Source organism: Pleurodeles waltl, chromosome 3_1 (genome assembly GCF_031143425.1).
Source record: "Pleurodeles waltl isolate 20211129_DDA chromosome 3_1, aPleWal1.hap1.20221129, whole genome shotgun sequence".
Taxonomy (NCBI): Eukaryota; Metazoa; Chordata; class Amphibia; order Caudata; family Salamandridae; genus Pleurodeles; species Pleurodeles waltl.
In genome coordinates, this window is record NC_090440.1 from 611,923,710 (window position 1) to 611,942,541 (window position 18,832).

Below are 18,832 nucleotides of genomic sequence, written 5' to 3' on the forward strand. Positions count from 1 at the left end.
GGTCCATCCACTGCATCCCTTAGACTATACTGAAGAAATCTGAGTTGGTACAATACAAATGTCAGTGTAACTCCATGTTTGTAGCATGTGCGACTGTAGATAAATATTGTAGGAAAGTGCCATCTTTCTGGTATAGTTACCCCCACTTTTTGCCTGATGTCAGTGTGCTTGCACTGTAGTTCACTGGGACCCTGCTAACCAGGACCCCAGTGACAGCTCTTTCTCCACTAAATGTGGTTGTTGGTTATCTTTCACACCCATAATTGGCATACTGGTGCATCCATGTAAGTCCCCAATATATGGTATCCAGGTACCCAAGTCATTGGTACACCAGGGTTCCAATGCATGCACCCTTTCACTGCCAAAACCTGACCACTACACTTAGACCCTATAGGTCACCCCTCTGGCAGGCCCTTCAGCCCAAGAATAGTGTGCATGTCTCTACGTCTGAGGGTTCCCCTGTAACAGCAGGGTACCCCTACAGACCCCAAGCCATCTTAAGGTGTGTAGTGGACACTGGTCAACACAAGTAGTCCAACTACATAATGCTAGGCATGTTTGGTATCAAACCTATTTGGAACCTACGCCGATTCCAGTGTAGTTACATGATACCATATACGCTGGGGGTGCCCTATGGGATCCCCCAGTTCTACCTGGGCAGCCTTACGGGGTCCAGCTGCCAGCCCGCGTGCTTCTGACCCAAGGCACTGTTCTGCCCTCCTGCTGATGAGCCAGGCTCAGGCCACAGGAACAGACCACCTCTCCTTGTGTATTAGGTGTCTAAGAGGTGGGGTGGCCGCTGAGCACCGCCAGACTGCTTTGAGGGGCAGATTTGGTGCCTTCCTTGCATAATCCGGTTTGCACCAGTTCAGGAACCCCGGATTCCCGCTCTGGTGCGAAACTACACAAAGGACACTGGAGTGACCAACCCCCCTGTCCAGCTCATCCCCTAGAGAGGTGCCCAGAGCTCCGCCATGTGACCACTTGATTCTGCCATCTTGAAAATAAGATTGACAGAGGCCCCTAGAAACATCTGGTTGGTTAGGCCAGGTAGGTGACGTCCCTAACCCACTCTGATAGGTAGGTCACTGCAGAGAGTGACCAAACCCCTTTTAGAGTTATTTAAGGGCTCCCTCACTGGTGGGTCCTCAGATTTGTCAAGCAAGAGTCTACAAGGACCTCTCTGCAAGACGTCTTCTGCCCCTGGTCTCTGGAACGGCTGCTGGTCTTTGCCTGGAACCGAACAATTCTGGTTCTGGTGGGAAGACTCCCACTGCAACATAGTTTCTCCGGATCCTGCAAGAATTCTGCAACATCCAAAGCTGTCCTTCCTCCAGGGTCACAATGATTCTGTTTGCACCAGGAAGCAAGAAGAAATCTTCCTTGGAGTGAAGGAGTCACTCCCCTACATCCACAGGCACCTCAAGGCATCGTCGACCGGTTGGTGGGGTCTGCTGTCTCTGGACATCTGAAGATCCTGCTTCACAGGTGGTGTGGCAGTGGCCTCACCTGGGTCCTGCTTGTCATCTGTTCAAGTTGGTACACTGTATGTAGGTCCTTGCTCCTGCTACTGGACTGGCATCCCTGTGCACTGCAACTGTTGCATTTGCGAAGACCTGTTGACTCTTTCTCCGGGACATTTTCTGCCTCCAAGAAGCCCAGCGCTCTGCAAACCATAGATCAGCTGCAGGATCCTGCGCATGGGACTTTTGTTTGGTTAGGCTGGTAAGGCCTCCTTGTGACTCCCTGTGTCTTGCATCTGTAGATCACTCATGTGGGCTCCATCGATTTCTGCTTGCCTTCCTATATGATGAGGGCCAGCTTTGACTCCCCCTTCTGGGTGGAGTCTCATGGACTTTGCTGGTCCCCCCCAACTTTGCAAACATCTCTTCTGCTTCTATTTGCACTTGCCAGTGCTTCTTGGTGCCCTGAGTGGTCACTGACTCTCCTTTAATCCGGCGACTGTTGAGGGACAGCTCATAGGTGACTCCTGGGATCTTCTTTGATTCCTGGACCTCACAGCTGGACTTCTTCCACCGACTAGCAGGAACTTCACCTTCAGGAGGGGTAGGCATTGCCACCTGCACCACCTGGGTGCTGGACTCGGTCCCCTTCCTTTGTCCGTCCTCCACGTCTGGAATCCGTCCCTGCGTTTCACCGGCCTGGTCCACGAGTCCTGACCGCAGCTGGACAATTCATTTGGGTCCCTGGTGTAGGTACTCCTGTCTTCTGGACATCTAGGGTAGGGGTACTCTCCATCCGTCCTCTTGCCTGCTTGTTTCCCCAGGGTCCGCTCGGAAGGATCCTGAATTCCACAAACTACAACCACTGATTTGTGTGTTAGCCTATAGACAACTGGGTTGGTAACTGACTTACTCCTGGTTGCTGGGGTCACCTACAGTACTTACCTCCGGTGTTTCTAAATGGCCCCAGCCACTAGCTAATCACTACACTTACCTTGGTTGGAGTTCCAATTTCACATTCCACTTTTTTAGTGTATGGTTTGGCCCTCCCCTAGGGCCCTGTATATTCCTATGCTATGTTTTGCTTATTTTGTGTGTATAATTGCCCTCTGCTCCTGCACCAAAGAGGATTCCTACACTGAAGCTGCCACTGAAGCCCACATTGGCATTGTTGAAACCATCAGGGCTGAAAACACCGATGTTGAAGGCTCCCTTGACTCAGAAAGCACACACTGCGCCAAGGACGCAGTCGTCCACCTCCTAGATACTCAACAAAAGCAGCTGTTTTATCCACCCACAGACCGACAAAAATTCCACCAAGCTGCTGCCAAAGGCAAGACATTCTTCCACGGAAGAGAAAATTGACTTTCAAAGAGCAGTTTGCTTTTGAGCCTCCTCCACCTCACAAGCATAAAAAAACATCAGGAAACCTTCTCCTCTACTTCCTCCTGCACCATAACTTCCTCCACCACTTCATGTACCTCCTCCTTCATACACTTTGGTGGGGTTACCATATTCTTCTTATGAGGAGAGTAGCCCACTCCATCCAGCTGACGCTTTAGATGTTCCTTATGACCTGGAGCCCAGGGATGACATGTGGACAGTTGTGGCGTTGATCATCCCTTGTGATTCAGATCTGGATCTGGATCCAGCCAAGTCTTTAGTCCCCCATGACACTACTGCTTGCCATGAGATCATATGTAGGACAGCTACATATCATTAAATTGATATCCATGTTGTCCAGGAAGATGACTTCCTGGTTGAAACATTGTCCAAGACCCAGTGCACCCTTCAGTTCCTACCCATGAGTATGTTGAAGATCACCTCAGAGACTTTCAAAGATCCTGTCAAGGCATAGGTAATTATGTATATAGTCGATAACAAATCAAAATCATGCCCCAGTGATCCACTGCACATCTGTGGCCATGTAACCCCAGGCTTGCTAGTAGTTCTCATGGCTCTAAAATGGGAAAATGCACAAGCTACAGGTGACGTTTCTCCTCCTGACAAGGAGATTAACAAGCTGGCAAGAGAGTGACAGTGCAATCAGCCACACAAGGAACAATTGCCAACTCAGTGGGTCTACACTTCCAGTACGACCGGGCACTTTGGGATGTAATAGAGAAACTCCTTAAACACCTCCTCGAAGATTATAGGCAGTGTGGAAAGGACTAGTAACTGAGGGGAAGACAGTATCTGATGCCACCATCCCTTGTGCTCTGGTTGCAGTCCCAGTATTTTGATCAGACATCACACTTGGGTCTGTGTCTCCAGTGTTAAGCCGGAGGTACAGCAGCATCTTTTGAACCTGCTGCTCGATGGTGAACATTTCCCCGCACTCCAGGTGGACCAGATGCTGGAACAACTTAAGAAAGACATGAACACAGCCAAGGCCATGTGTGCCCCGCAGACTTCAACTCCAAGGGGGGTCCTTTTGGGGATCAGACTACAGGACAGGCAGTAAGACCGCCTCCCCAGACTCTTCCGCCTCCTTCCAAAAGCAACAACCATACCACCAGTAGTCCTCATGGGGTTCTCTAGAAGAACCTATAGCGGTCACAACACCAAGGGTAGGGGCAAAGGAGACTTAGCTAAAGGAACCTCTGCCTCTAAGTTGTGACTCCCTCTATGCCCCTCCTGCTCACACAAGACCTGTTGGGGGAAGTCTTCAGGGGTTATTTCCTTGTTGGGAAGCGATCACCTTCGACCAATAGGTTCTCTCCATCATACAGCACAGATACTGCCAGGAGCTCACCTTAACCCCAACAAACATGCTTCCTCTCAAATATACCCTCAGCCCGGAACACCAGCGCTTACTTAAAGAGGAAGTTCAGGTTCCCATCCTTAAATGGCAATAGAACTGGTGCCACCACAACATCACTGCAAGGGAGTGCACTCCCTCTACTTTCTAACCCCTAAAAAAGATGTCTCCCTAAGGGCTTATACTAGACTGCTGGACCCTCAACAAACAAATCCTCTCAGAACATTTCTACATGGTCACTGTACAGGATGTCATCCTGCTCCTGCTGCAAGGTGACTTCATGACTCCACTCTATCTGAAGGACGCCTTCTTGCACACACCCATCCGTCATACTCACCGCCATGACCAACGCTTTGTGGCAAGTTGTCAACATGATCAGTTCAAGAAATTGCCATTTGGTGTCACCACAGCCCCTAGGGTATTAATCAAATGCCTATCTGGGGTAGCTGCCCATCTGAGGGATCTTCCCAGTGACTCTCCACTTGTGACCATCGTGCTGATAGGCACTGCTGGAGAAGGAGGTATGTGCGGTCTGTCATACAACCACTATATCCTTCCTCTACAGTTTGGGGTTCATTCACGATAAATAGTCAAGTACCATCTCCAACCTCTTCAGATCCATTTATTCTTAGGCGCTGTTCTCAATAATGTCACCTGCAAGACTTACCCCAGCCAAGCCAGGGAGCAGGCATTCCAACAGAACTGCCTCTTTTTTTTTTCCAGCCAGATCATCAGGCAGGGCTTACATGTAGCCTCTTTTGAACCAGACCATTCCCTCATTGATTTAAATGGGGCGCCAGATGCTGAAATGCACCTCTGCACCCAGATGACCTAGAGCCAGCTGAGGTGACCTGTTGGCGCTGCCTTGGACCTTGCCCTATACTTACCTTAACTCCAGAAGAGCAATCCTGTAAGTCGCTGCTAAGTATCCATATGAAGTATGTTTTTTCCCATAGGCTAAAATTGCTGCTTTAAAGATACACATGCAAGCTTATTTCTGTATACTTTCAAAACAGTGATATCTCAAAACAGTGTACTTATTAATTTACAAATTGACCTGGACCTCCTTCTTGAGAATGTGCATATTTATTGATTCTGTGTATGCTACAAATGTCTGACACGCCTCGCTCTTTACATAACATACCTCTTTTGGGTATACTACATAAAGAGCTATCTTCCTAGAACAGTCAGAACTTTCATACACCTCCTACTGATGATTGCCTCATTTGAAGCCAAAATACTCATATCAGACTGCACATACGTCCTCTCCAGCAGTGGCTATCAGCACAATGGTCCCAAGCGGAGAGTCACTGGGAAGAGCTAGTGTTGATATGGCCACCATACATTGCTCTCTGCAGTGGTGGAACAGCATCACTCTGTTGCAAGGCTTGGCCCTTCATGGACTCTGTTCAGCATGTGACCATAAATACGGATACGTCACTCTCGGTATGGTGAGTAAATCTTGGGTATCTAACTGTTCATGGCATGTGGTCTCCACAGCATAGGTGTCTCCTCATCAATCACCTTGAGCTTATGCTCATACAGCTCATACAACTTCCCCTCTCCCCCCAAGTTGTTTACCCTAGTGCAGAGGATTTGGGCACTCCATAATCGCATTCACCTACTGGCAGAATACTTTACGGGAGTAGATAGCTATGCAGACCTGCTTAGAAGGATGCAGCGACAAGTCCATGAGTGGGAACTCCAGCCATAAGTCCTTCTCCCATACTTACGCTGCTTGGGGGCCTGAGGTCAACCACTTTGACATTACTCAAAAGGCAAAGTGCCAAAACTTCATCTCCAGGCTCCCACAGTCCATGGGCAATGTTCTATGGATGAATTGGTCAGAGATCTTTGCCTATGCTTTTCCTCCTCTCTCACTCCTTCGGTATCGCAGCCTACATGCAGATCAGGAAACATTTATTCGATATTCCAGTTATCTAAGCATTTGTGGAACAAATCAAATGCGTTATCCCACCCCGTGTACCACCCGCCCATTGTGGAACCTTAATGTTTTCTTATCCATACTCATGGGTCTTCCTTTTGAACCACTTTTTTCCTGCCTGTTATAGTTCCTCCCTGGAAGATGGACTTCCTTGTTGCTGTTATGTCCTTAAGCGAGCTGCAGGCCCTCACTTTGCAGGTGTTTTTCTTCCAAGTTCTTAATTATAGGACTGTCTCGGGGCAAATTCAGTTAATTCCCAAAGTTGTATGCCCCATCTACCTCAATCAGACAATAGAGCTCCATGCCTTTTTCCCACCGCCACAATCTGTAGCATAATTGGCCCTTCTGTACATAGATGTCAAGCATGTCCTCATGTATTACATTGACAGAACCCAGTTCTTTCACATGACTATGCAACTTTTGGTTGCGTCTGCCAGATGGAGTGCCAAGTATAGTCAAACCTACTACTTAAAGGCTAAAATAACATTGCTCGATCCTCCCAGGCAGGATTACACATTAAGGAAAGGATCCACTATTGTTTGCTTGGAAATATTCCCATAGCTAACATTTGCAAGCCAACTACTTGGTCCACTTAACACACTTCACCAAGCATTACTGTGTGGATGACCTAGCATTCTAATAAGGTATGTTTTAAGAACCTTGTTTCAGTCTTCTGCAATATCCACCAGCTAGTCATCGCTTAGGAAAGTACTGCTTTACAATTTATGCTGAGAACACGTGTCCAAAACCAAACTTTCTACAAATTAAATAAGTTGCTTTCTGTGTAAGCATCTGTTTGTAGCTTATAGTGCTGTAGATTGACATGTGCCCACCCACCTCCCTGGAAGCCTTTGGTTGTTGCAGACATTTGGTTCTTCACGTACTTTAACTCTTTGTGAGTAACTTCTGGCATTGTCACCATACTGTCCTATCTGCTGCATCTATACACTGAACTGCTGTCGGAAAAACAATCTGCCAAACAAGCAGGTGCCCATGCACATTAGCAACTAATGTTGCAGTCACCATAGCTTGTTACTTGAAAGTATTCTTTGAAGGAAAACAAGTTGTAGACATTCAAATCAACACTAGATGGCGGGGGTTTTCAGACCATGTGAATGTTCAGCACTACATCCTACAAACAAATGTTTAGAGGCTAAGCAACATTTTCCCTTATGTCTTTTGAAACATTCTGCATAAATCTAGAATACTGAGTGACTGTTTTCAGTTTTATGCATGAACATCTCTTTCTTGCTTTTTAGAAGAGGAGCACATAAGTGAGACTGAAGTTGCTACCCTGATGGCAGACGTTCAGCCGGTTTCCAACAGGCTGCGCACCAATGTTGTACGAACCCGCGCCATTGCGCGAACTCGACAGAGTGAGAGGGTGCGGGAAACTGTGAACAGGCTCCGAACAACAACACGCAGGAACGAGGTATGATATGTTAATCTTCATTTTGTTTGTCAGTCCTTGTCTTATGGAAACTGTTGTCCACTGTCCTATCCTTAGGCTGTGTCCCTTGTACGCAAGCACCACATTCGGGCGATATGCTTAACCTTTTTCCCTGAAGCTCAGTGTGCTCGTATAGGGTCTGGCTGATCTATTCTGTACATAGGGCCTGATTTTGGTGACGTCCCCAGCTTTGTGTCTTTAATAGATTCATATGCTTGACACTTGACTCATTACCACTCCAGCTGTAAATCCCTTTTAATTTTAAAATGGCAAAATACAATGGTTCAGCCACTGAGTTGGTAAGTGCTGAGCTCTCTGCTGCCCCTAGAAGCTACAATAGCTCACATTATACCGCTCATTCTGTGTGAGGGAGTCCTTGGAAGAACTGAGCTCTTAACTGCCTTTCTGGGTTTTTCCAAGAACCTTCCACAGGTTCCAGCCTGCATGTTCTTCAGCTCCTGTCAACCATAAGTGTTTTCTGAGATTTGTTTTCTGGTATACCCTGGCCTTGAGGAGGCATTTTCAACTGCCTTTTTGCAGATAAGAAGAGACCAATCTTCATGACCTGTTTTGCCTGCAAACACAGTCCGGACTTAAAGTACATTTATTAACTTAATCCTCGACATAAACTCTCATAACTCAATGTCTGCAGACAATCTTCTTAAATGAAAGAGGATTTCCTCTCTATAAACGAGGTGACCGCTTGTCAGGGGATGATTCTGTGAGAAGTGCTCTAACTAATGCTTCCATGCGCAAAAAAGGAAAATTGTATAACTTCCAGAACTGGCATTCCCTAAGGAAGTGCCTGCTCTAGTCTCATCAGTAGTTAAGTCCAAAGAAAACGGTTTGAAAAAAGCTTGTCTTCTGTACACAAAATGGTTTTAAAAAACTGGTTCTGCAGAAGCCTTTTGAACTTGCCTGCTAAAATGGTTGTTGACATGAACACAGTTGTCTTAAGCAAATTATCATTGAAGAGCCGACTGATGACATTACAGGTCACACCAATCTTTTCCTCATTAAAGTCTATAGCTTTGACCACACTGTTGAAGTATGTGGCAGTGACTGTCCAGTCATTGAGCAAAGAGTGACTAAGAAAGACTGTAAAGTCAAATCCTATTCTAGACTTGTGTTGAAAGAAGGGTTAAAGCTGATGACTGCTCCAGCTACTATGCAGGTGGCTCTGCCACGCCTGGAGAAGTGTCGGGTTTCCGGTTCGGCACTAGCAAATACCGAACGCAAGGCCTGACCCCTATAGCACCTGTAGCACAGAGGTGATCCAACACCCCCATTGCGCCCAACTCCTCTCCCCAGAAAAGGGTGAGAGTAGAGTTGTTATTCTGCTCCACAATGTCATCTCTGTGGCAGCCACATTGATTATAGAAGCAAATGCCCTAGCCATTCTTAAATGTTAGAATCGTGGCATGGCATTTCTCCACTTCTAGATCTGATCCTGAGCTCAAGAAGTGGTTCAACGAGCCTTTGATGTAGTTTTTGATGTGTAAAAGCAGGCTTCTGCCAGCTAGTGGGGGCTCCAATCTTGAGGAGGCAAAGCTCGCTGAATCCCTCCTCTTTTTCATTTTGATCAGAAGTTCAACAAAGATCCATGTTGTCCTTTTAAATGGTCAAACTTTGTTTTGAAAGCCTGCCAACAACTTTCTGCAGAGCATCAAAGCAGATCAGAGTTGGCATGCTCTTTAGATGCGCTGTAATACAGACTAAACGCTTCAGAATTATTTTGAGGATCAAGGAGATCAGATGTATTGAGGGCTCTCATTATCTATCAATCAATCAAACATTTATAAAGCGTGGCAAATCACCTGTGAGGGTTTCAAGGTGCTGGAGCTGTATGTTGCTGTGTGGAGGAATAATCATTCGAACATCTAGATCTTTAGTTCTCTTCTGAATCGCTGGTGTGATGGTGCAGACATGAGGTGCAAAGGGAGGTTGTTCCAAGCCTTGGCTGCCAGTTGCGGGAAAGCACGTCCTATACTGATGGTTCGATGGATCCGTGGGTTGTCTGCGAGGGAGAGGAAAGCTTATGGGAGGTGTCTGGTTGGTTGGTGGAAGGTCAGGCATTTGTTGATGTATGCTAGTCCTTTGTTGTGCAGGGCCTTAAATGGCATGGGTCATCATCTTGGACTGGTGTGTCTTCTGAATTGGGAGGCAGTGTAGTTTCTTGCAATGGGGGATTATGTAGGGTAAGTGTGTCAGTACGGGCCATGACTAAAGCTGATCCACAAGCAGAAGTCTGAATTGACGAGGCTGCCAAAGATCTGTTGGAGGAAAAGTCATAGCTCAGTCATGCTCCTTAGACAGTATTAAGTATATCTGACTTCTCATGCTGTACGAGAGTACCCTCTTCATGGCAGGGTTACCCCCACTTTTTGCCTGCTGTCAGTGTGCTTAGACTGTTCTCACTGGAATCCTTCTAACCTGGACCCCAGCGATTGTACTCTCTCCCTCTAAATTTGGTTGCCTAGGACCTAAGTACACCCCCACAATTGGCATACTAGTGCCCCATACAAGTCTGTAGTATATGGTACTTAATTACCCAGGGCATTGGGACTCCAGGGGTTTCCCATGGGCTGCAGCATGCATTGTGCCACCCATGGGAGCCCATGCAAAATGTGTCTGCAGCCTGTCATTGCAGCCTACATGAACAGGTGCGTGCATCCTTTTAGTACAGGTCACTATAAGTCACCCCTGTGGTAGTCCCGCCTAGTCCAGAGGGCAGGGTGCAGGTCCCTGTGTGTGAGGGCACCCCTGCATGAGCAGAGATGCCCCTACGAACTCTAGCTCCATTACACTGGACTTAGTGCGGGGACGCCATTTTACCTTTGTACTGGACATGGGTCACTACCTGTGTCCAGCTACATAATGGTAACTCTGAACCTAGGCATGTTTGATATCAAACATGTCGAAATCATACCCTAATACTGTTACCAGTATTCGTTGTTTGATTGCATGCACTCTGGGGGGCACTTTAGAGGACCCCCCTCCCACCCCACTATTGCTCCTACCAGTCTTCTAGGGTTTTCCGGGCAGCCTGCACTGCTGCCAGCCTTCAGATAGGTTTCTGCCCTCTTGCTGCTTGACCGGCTCAATCAGGATACGACAGAACAAAGGATTTCCTGTGGTAGAGGGAGGCAAGACCCTCTCCCTTGGAAATAGGTGTTACAAGGCTTTGGAGGGATAGCCTCCCTAAGCCACTGGTTTACTTTGAAGGACACATTTGGTGCCCTTCTTGCATTAACCGGTTTGCATCAGCCCAGGGACCCCAGTCCCTGCTCCAGCACAAAACTGGACAAAAGAAAGGGGAGTGACCACTCCACTGTCCACCACCACCCCAGGGATGGTGCCCAGAGCTCCTCCAGGTGGCCACTTGATTCTGCCATCTTAAAACCAAGATGTGCAGAGGCCCCTGGGAGCATCTGAGTGGCCAGGTCAGGCTTGTGATGTCGGAGACTCCTCCTGATAGGTGGTCACCTTGCAATTTGACCAAACCTGCTTCTATGGCTAATTAAGGAGTGACTCCCTTGAGGATGGGATCCCCAGATTTGACGTGCAAGACTCCTCCAGGACTCCGCTGCATCATTTACTTCTACTTCTGGCCACTGGCACCGCAACTGACAAGACTGCAAATCCTCGAAGGACTTGGCTGTGCAACATTGTTTCTCTGGCTCTTTCCAGCAACTGCAACATTTCCCTTGCTGTGCAATCTCTTGAGTTGGTGAGACTTCAGTCTGCAGAAAGAAGGAATCTCCCTTGGATTGAAGCAGTCACTCCCCTGCATCTGTAGGCAGCTACAGCAACAACGTTAGGCTGCGTGGATCTGCCCTCCACTGGAACCGCATGGAAACCGCTTCACAGGTAGGGGTCTGGAGTAGCCCATTTGGTCCTCCCTACCAGCTACCCATCTTGGGAGACGGTGAGCCCTTGCCTGTCCTTGCAGAACAGTACCCCTGTGTGCCTCGACTCTTGCAACTACCAAGGCTTGTTGACTCCTGCTCCAAGGGATCTTCAGACTCCGTGTGGTCCCGGCCTTCAGCACTTCATCCTGCCAAGCACAGTGTCATCTCGACTGCTCCAGCAACGTGGGACTCCTCTTCAGGTGTGCTGGCTGGGCCTTACTGTGCCTGCTGCCAGTGGGTTGTGTATGGGGGCTGCAACTGCTTCCGTTGGCTCTCCCGACTGCTGTGGGTCACCCCCAGACTCCCATCCCAAGGGCCGAGTCCCCTGGGCCTTGCTGGTCCCCTTCAGCCTTGCAACTCTTCCTTTGCTCCTCTTGCATTTACAAAGGCTTGTTGGTGGTCCTCCTGCACGACTGACCATCTGCGACCTGACACTCAGGTACTGATATTTTGGAGTCCCTAGTTCTGTCAGCTCCCCTCTAACGACTCCACATTTGTGCGTGTGGGGACTTCACTCTGCATTCCACTTTGGGCTCGGAGTGTTACAAGTTGTTTTTCTTCAAAGTTGGAGTCCCGGGATTGACTATCATACAGGGATACACAGTCAACTACCGGACATCTTAAGCAGAAAGAAAAACAACTTGTAATACTCTGAGCCCAACACTGGATGGCGGACTTATGCAAAGCATGTGTATCTACAGCACTACATGCCACGAACAGATGTCTACTGGATAAGTAACATTTAATTTTATATATGTGTGTGTGTGTGTGTGTATACATGTGTGTATACATGTGTGTGTATATATATATATATATTACTTACCTCCATTTGGGAGGACGGCCTATAAGTGATTTAGTGTTGTGTTACTATAATAAAGTACCTTTAATTTTGTAACACTGTGTGGTTCTTTCATGTGTGATAAAGTTGCTGTGTGACTATAGTTGCATGGGCTTTGTATGTCTCCTAGATAAGTCTTACTGCTCATCTACAGCTACTCATAGAGAGCCCTGGCTTCCTAGATACTGCCTACACTTCACTAATAGATATATGGTATAAGGTTCCAACACAGTAGGTGTCCACCAGGCCAGCTTCCTACACTGACGTTTTCACCAACCCTTTGCTAAGCCCTAAGGAGGAGGATTACGTTATGGTGCCGATTGGTCCAGAATTTCCTCCATTCCTGGGTTCTCCAGTTCATGCAGACTCGACAAACTGGAATTATTGCAGAGGCTCTCCTGTCATTCACCAACGAAGGAACATTAACTGCACCTGCAAGAACTTTTGTAAGAAATTTCCCTCATCCTTCTAAAAGGAGCAACAGAAAAGATACAAAAATGGCAGAGAGACCAGCATTTCTGCTCCATTTTCTATAAGGTGATAAAGACCTGTTATTGGAGACCGATTCTGTACTTCCAAGACCTCAAGCAGTTTTTAGAGGAGCAGTCTGTTAGGGTGGATATTCCGGTTGTGGATACCCTGCTAGTGGCTCTTCTGTTGCGGGAAGGAAATTCTTTCAGCTATGCAGAAAAACAGGCAGGCTTTTTACCAGACATTACACTTTCTATGCACTACACTACATAATCCTACCTTATCAAACCGGATTTTTCATACTAATTATCACAATCTCTGATTAGTTAATTAAAACTAGCATTGCCAATGCAAGGAGGTCCAGCGTATAACTGATAGTCCCTTTTCACTCACTGGTGAGTTTAGGCACTGTAATTTTACATACATGTACTCTGTTGCTCATCATTACACTCATGCAATTATTCGCCTGCTGACTGATTCTTGTAGTACCCCATTTACATTACTAACTTATTCTTTTAATGAGCCATTTATACATCTGTAGTAAAACAGAATAACATACTCAGCAAGCATACTAAAGATAAATTAAAAGAATACAGATGGAAAAAAGAAAACATGCCACCATCTAAACTTGGCCAGCATATGTTTGCATTACAAAAATAAGCTTAAACTTAGCAGTGGGTGGCTGTCTTGCAATGTAATACAACAAAGTTCGAACATAGCTGCTAAACTTAGCAGCACATTTTTGGCCATCTTGAAGTGAAAAAACAATACTGCACTCCACACTATACTATTTCAAGATGTCCACTCAGCAACACTGCACTGGTTGGCCATCTTCAAATGTTAAATGCCGTATTACTGTTGCACTAATTCATGGTGGGCAATATAATTCTTTGTAACACTGTGACCTATCTTGGAACAGTAAAACAATGATACACATTTCACAATACCATTCCGAGTCAGCCACCCATTTTAGATAGTGGCTGCATAAGAGGCAGGACACTTCAGATGAAATGTGCTGCAAGTGAGATGCCCGTTAGGGCTGTCTGGAGATCTGCAGATCCTTTAAAAAAAAAACTGTGAAAGGAACAAATAGAAAGCTAAAGTACTGGCCATCAGTCTAGAATGTAGAGAAATCCAGTTGGTAACTATTCTGTGTCAGGACACGTCTCCTGATAAAAACAGTACCCACTTGTGCAGCTGGGCCTAGTGTCTGGAACACAAACACAAAGAGATTTCACAGCCGCCACCTAGGGAAACCTAGCATACCCAGACATTTCTGAAAAATAGACACCCAGAAGAGTCAATGGTAGTGTGACTGTGTGGTTCTCATGTGTGGTTCTCATGAGGTTTTCTTAACCTTAAGCCCCTGTAAACGTCACACTTTGGCAGAAAATATTAACTTTTCACATTTATGTGAGACAGAGTTCCAGAATCGGCAGGGATCTACAGGTTTCCTTCCACACATTTCTGGAGAAAAATGGTACCTCACTTGTGTGGGTGGGCATAGTACCTGTGACAAGAATGGGTCCAAAATGCAACATGGCAGATGAAATCAAAGCCTACCATATGTTTAGTGTGGGAAGCCATAGCTAGCGTCCACCCAGGGAAACCTACCAAACCAGACATGTATCAGAACTAAACACCCAGGGGAGTCCAAGATGCAATTCACTTGAGTGAATCTCACAAGCTTTCAAACTTGTGTGGCTCGTCCTTGTATTCACGACAGGAGCGGATCAAACCTGGCTCATTGGAAGACTTTTGATAAACTTCCCAAATTACCCCCTCATCCCCCGGGGTGATGGGAGCATAAAGACTGTCTGGCCTGGTGGGCCTGAGTACAAGCTAACTCCATGGGATGAGGCCAAACTCCCCCCCCCCCCCCCCCCACCGGCACCCAAAAAAAAAAAAAAAAGCATTACTACAGCTACCATTTACTGGTATCTAGTGAACTGTGAACTGACTGCAGACTTTGGTGCCAAACCTGTGTCTACCTGCTCCTGTCCTAACAATCGCAAAGGCCAGACTCATCCTGCAAATGTGCATCCTCCAAAAGCCTCAGAGGGCCACCAGCACTTCGCCAGCTGGTCAGCATCTCCCTTGGCATAGAGGAGACACTTTTCTGCAGGCACTGACCAGTCAGACTGGTCTCACAAACTGCTGACCACCGCATTGACGGACTAAGCAGTAGCCTAGGAGGAGGTCACTGCGTGTCCAGGAGGTGAGCTACGTCGGCTCATCTTCAAGGTACTGATCCACTGTGGAGGCATCCTACACCAATACCTGGGGTACTGGTTCCTGTTGCAAACACCGAGTTTACTTGTGTTCAGTCCAAACACCACCACCTCAAAAACTTGCCTGCACATCGAGGTACTCGGAGGCCAGCTCCACCCCAGAAGTTGGTACCGCCGAGATCTGTGAGAAACTCTATCTCCAAGTGGCCCTCCAATACCTCTGCTTCCTACACCCATTGGAGCTGCTTCAACCCCCAAAAGACATATTGCTTTTCCCACATCTCATGTGTCTAGTGGTCTTGCTGAACCCCCCCCCCCGTAGACCCCCCAGTACCCCTTCTCCCAGTGGAGGAACAGATTGGATTGGGGTGAACCCCCCTATCCTCTCTTGGGGGCACAAAAGACTCCTATAGCCTGGGGCAGACACCTATCCCACCCCCTTCATATACTGGCTTTCCTCAGTAATTGCTTGTTTATAGCAAGTTTACTGGCCGACTGGGGTTAGTTTGAGGTGAATGCCCCCTATCTGCCCCATGGGGTGTGAAGGGTCAGAAAGACTCACATGGCCCTGGGGGTTGAGGAGAAACAAAGGCCCATCCCATGGAAGAATACTTCTCCGCTCCTCCCACCCCCTTCCCACCCAAACAGTAGTGCCTTTCCAACATCTCTGGTGTCTAGTTGACCTTCAGTCCCGGCCTTTCCCCAGGGGGAGGCTGTAGGAAGATGGGTTCTGGTTGCAGTACTCTTCCCCCGCTACTTTTTGCCTGTTTTAGATGCAACTTTGAAGTGCACTGAGTTCCTGCTAACCAGGTCCTCAGTGCCAGTGTTCCTCACCACAACAAGACACCTGATCCCCTAATACCCAGGTCTTTTAGCTCCTCTGTAAGGAGTAAATAGTATGTCTGGTACCCAGGGCCTAGGTACTGAAGAGGGTCCCTAAGAGCTGCAGCGCAGTTTGTGCCACTATGAGGGACCCAGCACCAACTTTCTGCAGACTGCGTGACAAGGTGCTCCAAAAAGTGAAAACATGACATGGCACTCTGCCTGGGTGCTATGTCCCCTAAACACTGTATGTAATATTTGTAAGTCACCCCCTACAGCGAGTCTTACAGCCCTAAGGCAGGGTGCATTACATGTGTGAACATATCTGCAAAAGCAGCTATGCCCCTGCTATGTCTGTTGATTCCTAGACATAGCAAGTGAACAGTGAAACATTTTCAGTACTTGTGCTGGACACTGGTGAGTATGAGTTCCCCAGCTACATGATGGCTTTGCTGAAACTAGGGATGTTTGGCATCAAACATCTTGTGTTAATGAATCCTCACTTTCCGCCATCTGTGTCTGGTGGGATTAGGATTTCTGGGGCAGGGTGATGCCCACTCCCCAAATTAAGTGGTCATCTAGGGGGCTTAGTGACTGCCAAAGGTAAGTAGCCCCTTGGTTACTACCCTTCACTCCTGTTAACGCCCCTAAATTGATTATGTAGGAGACACCCTGATACCAGGAAACCATATCTTTGCTGCATACAAAGGGAGGATTGGAAAAAGTAGCCTGTTGACCTGAGAACCGAGCTGCATGACTGGCCTTGTGCCACCCTTGTCAGCCTGCTTACGCCGCCCGACCATTGAGGAGCAACTGCCTTGCCTCTGCAGCCTCTAAAAATCCAGGAGCACTGTCAGTGCTTCTCAAATCGCAAAGAACTCCCTTGGAGCAGAGGAGCTGCTTCCCTGCATCTGCAGGCACTGTTTGCAATGTCCAGTACTCAGCCCCATTGGCCATCGGGCCCACCGAGCGATCAGTGAGCTTGGAGAAGACTGTTTGTAGCCCAGGTTGTCAGCCCCGCCACTTCACAAAAGTCTTGAGACGCTGACCCCACCCGGAGGTTCGGCACACTTTACACCGGGGTTACTGGACACCTTGCAGCAACCAAGACTTGTTAGTGGTCCAGGCTGGATTCCAAATGCGCCAAAGCAGACCTAGCATCGAGGAACTTCAGGATCCACGAGGCCATTCAGGAAAGTGGCCCACTTCCCTGTTTCCCCTCTTCACCAGGTCACAAAGAAACAGAGCAAGTCTCTGACCAGTGCGACCAGATGCCTAAAAAGCTCATCTGCACCCGAGCCCCACAGCCTAAGTATGAGGGAGTCGATGGTGCCCATGGGATCCTAAGACCCTCTGAAGCTGAGCCCATCGCTGCGTTTGGCCAGACTGGACTTCCAGTTGTCGTCTGCAGCCCCCCACCAACCGCGAGTAGCTCCAGCAGCGGACCCGACGCCAAAAGACACCACTGCACCCGAGCCTCACAGCCTGAGGAGAAGTAGACCAATGGTGTCCCTGCTGGCCTGAGGATCTCAAGGATCGAGCACCTTTCTGGGTTCACCCAGACTGACTTTCTACTCCCAGCTTGCAGCAACTTCCATACCGGACCTCTTCCCGTTGAAGTGAATGGGACATGCAACGCTGAAACACCTCTGCACCCGGACACCCCAGAGCCTCCTGAGGTGACCTGTTGGTGTGACTGGACCCTTCCCCATACTCTCCTTAAGTCATGGAAAACAGTCCTGTAAGTCGCTGCAAAGTGCCCGAATGCAGTACATGTTTTTACTCATAGGATAACATCACTACACCCAAAAATTACACTGTCAGCTTTTGAAAACTGTAAAAATCTATAGTTCGAAAAGTACTCTCCTGATTCCAGTGATTTTGGTATCTAAATTTATATGAAAGTGTATGTTATTTTCATAAATTGGTGTCTGATTTCTTTGTGCGTGCTTTACATGCTTAGCATTACCCTCTGATATGCCTAATTGCTCGCCCACTCTACCACAAAAGAGAGCATTTGGGATGAAATTAGTGCCTCTGTGATACCTCGGGGGTTTGGCTCTTTACACAGTGTACCTCTTTTTGGTCCACTCTACAAAGACAGTTTTCTACAGAGGCAGATAGGGGTGTCCCAGAGCAGTGGGGGAGCACAGGCCAATGTCATGGGTGCCTGTCTGACCAAGAAATACTGCCTTTCCTATATGTCTGGTGGGCCTCCTGCCCTGCCTTAGATTGTGGTGAACACCCCCTATCCAATCCTCTATCTGCAAGTGTGTGTGTTCGTTTTTTGTTTTTTGGGTGGTGATGCATACTGACCCATGTAGCCTGGGGCAGGGGGCAAAGCACAGGCCCATGACATGGGGACTGCTGTTAGCCACTTCCCCCCTTTTAAAAAAAAATTGTGCCTTTCCTGCTTCCTTGGCATGTAGTGGGCTTTCTGCCAGATTTGAGTTGAACATCCCTATTCACCGAGGGAGTGAGTGAAGGGTAAGCGGAACACAAAAAATACTGCGTTTGAAAAATCCCTGTTGTCTAATGTGCTTTCTGCCCTACAAGGTGCCACTGGAAAAGGGAACATTGTCCCCTTACCAGTGCTCTGTCCCTCAGAGCGGTAGTGAGGGGTGGGGAGGTGGTCAGAGATAATAACCTAGAACCTAATCTCACCCCCCAACCCCCATGCCCCCTCACCACTACCTGACACTGCTCAAAAGTGCACAGTTAGAATGGTCTGCTTTCATTTTTGTTTTGCCTCAATGTCAGTGTATTGTATGAACTGGCTTTACAATAAAAGAAAATGAAATGTCTTGATTTCAATGTAGAAAAGGAAATGCTTCTGACTGAGGGGAAAAAAAGATTTTCTTGTTCAGTGCAGCGGTCCAGAGGTTGTATTGAGGACATCAATGGTTCGTCCTCAGCACAAAAGGGGTTTACGTATGATTT

The 18,832-nt window shown here is 47.7% G+C and overlaps 1 protein-coding gene across 3 annotated transcripts in view; it reads left to right on the plus strand.

Annotated features, from left to right (window-relative positions):
• PHRF1 (PHD and ring finger domains 1) overlaps positions 1-18,832 on the plus strand; it is a 606,102-nt gene that overhangs the window by 160,056 nt on the left and 427,214 nt on the right. For all 3 annotated transcript variants that reach the window (XM_069223077.1, XM_069223079.1, XM_069223078.1), the window contains exon 8: positions 7,429-7,601. In XM_069223077.1, the coding sequence (XP_069079178.1) occupies positions 7,429-7,601 (173 nt within the window). The remainder of the gene's footprint in view (positions 1-7,428; positions 7,602-18,832) is intronic.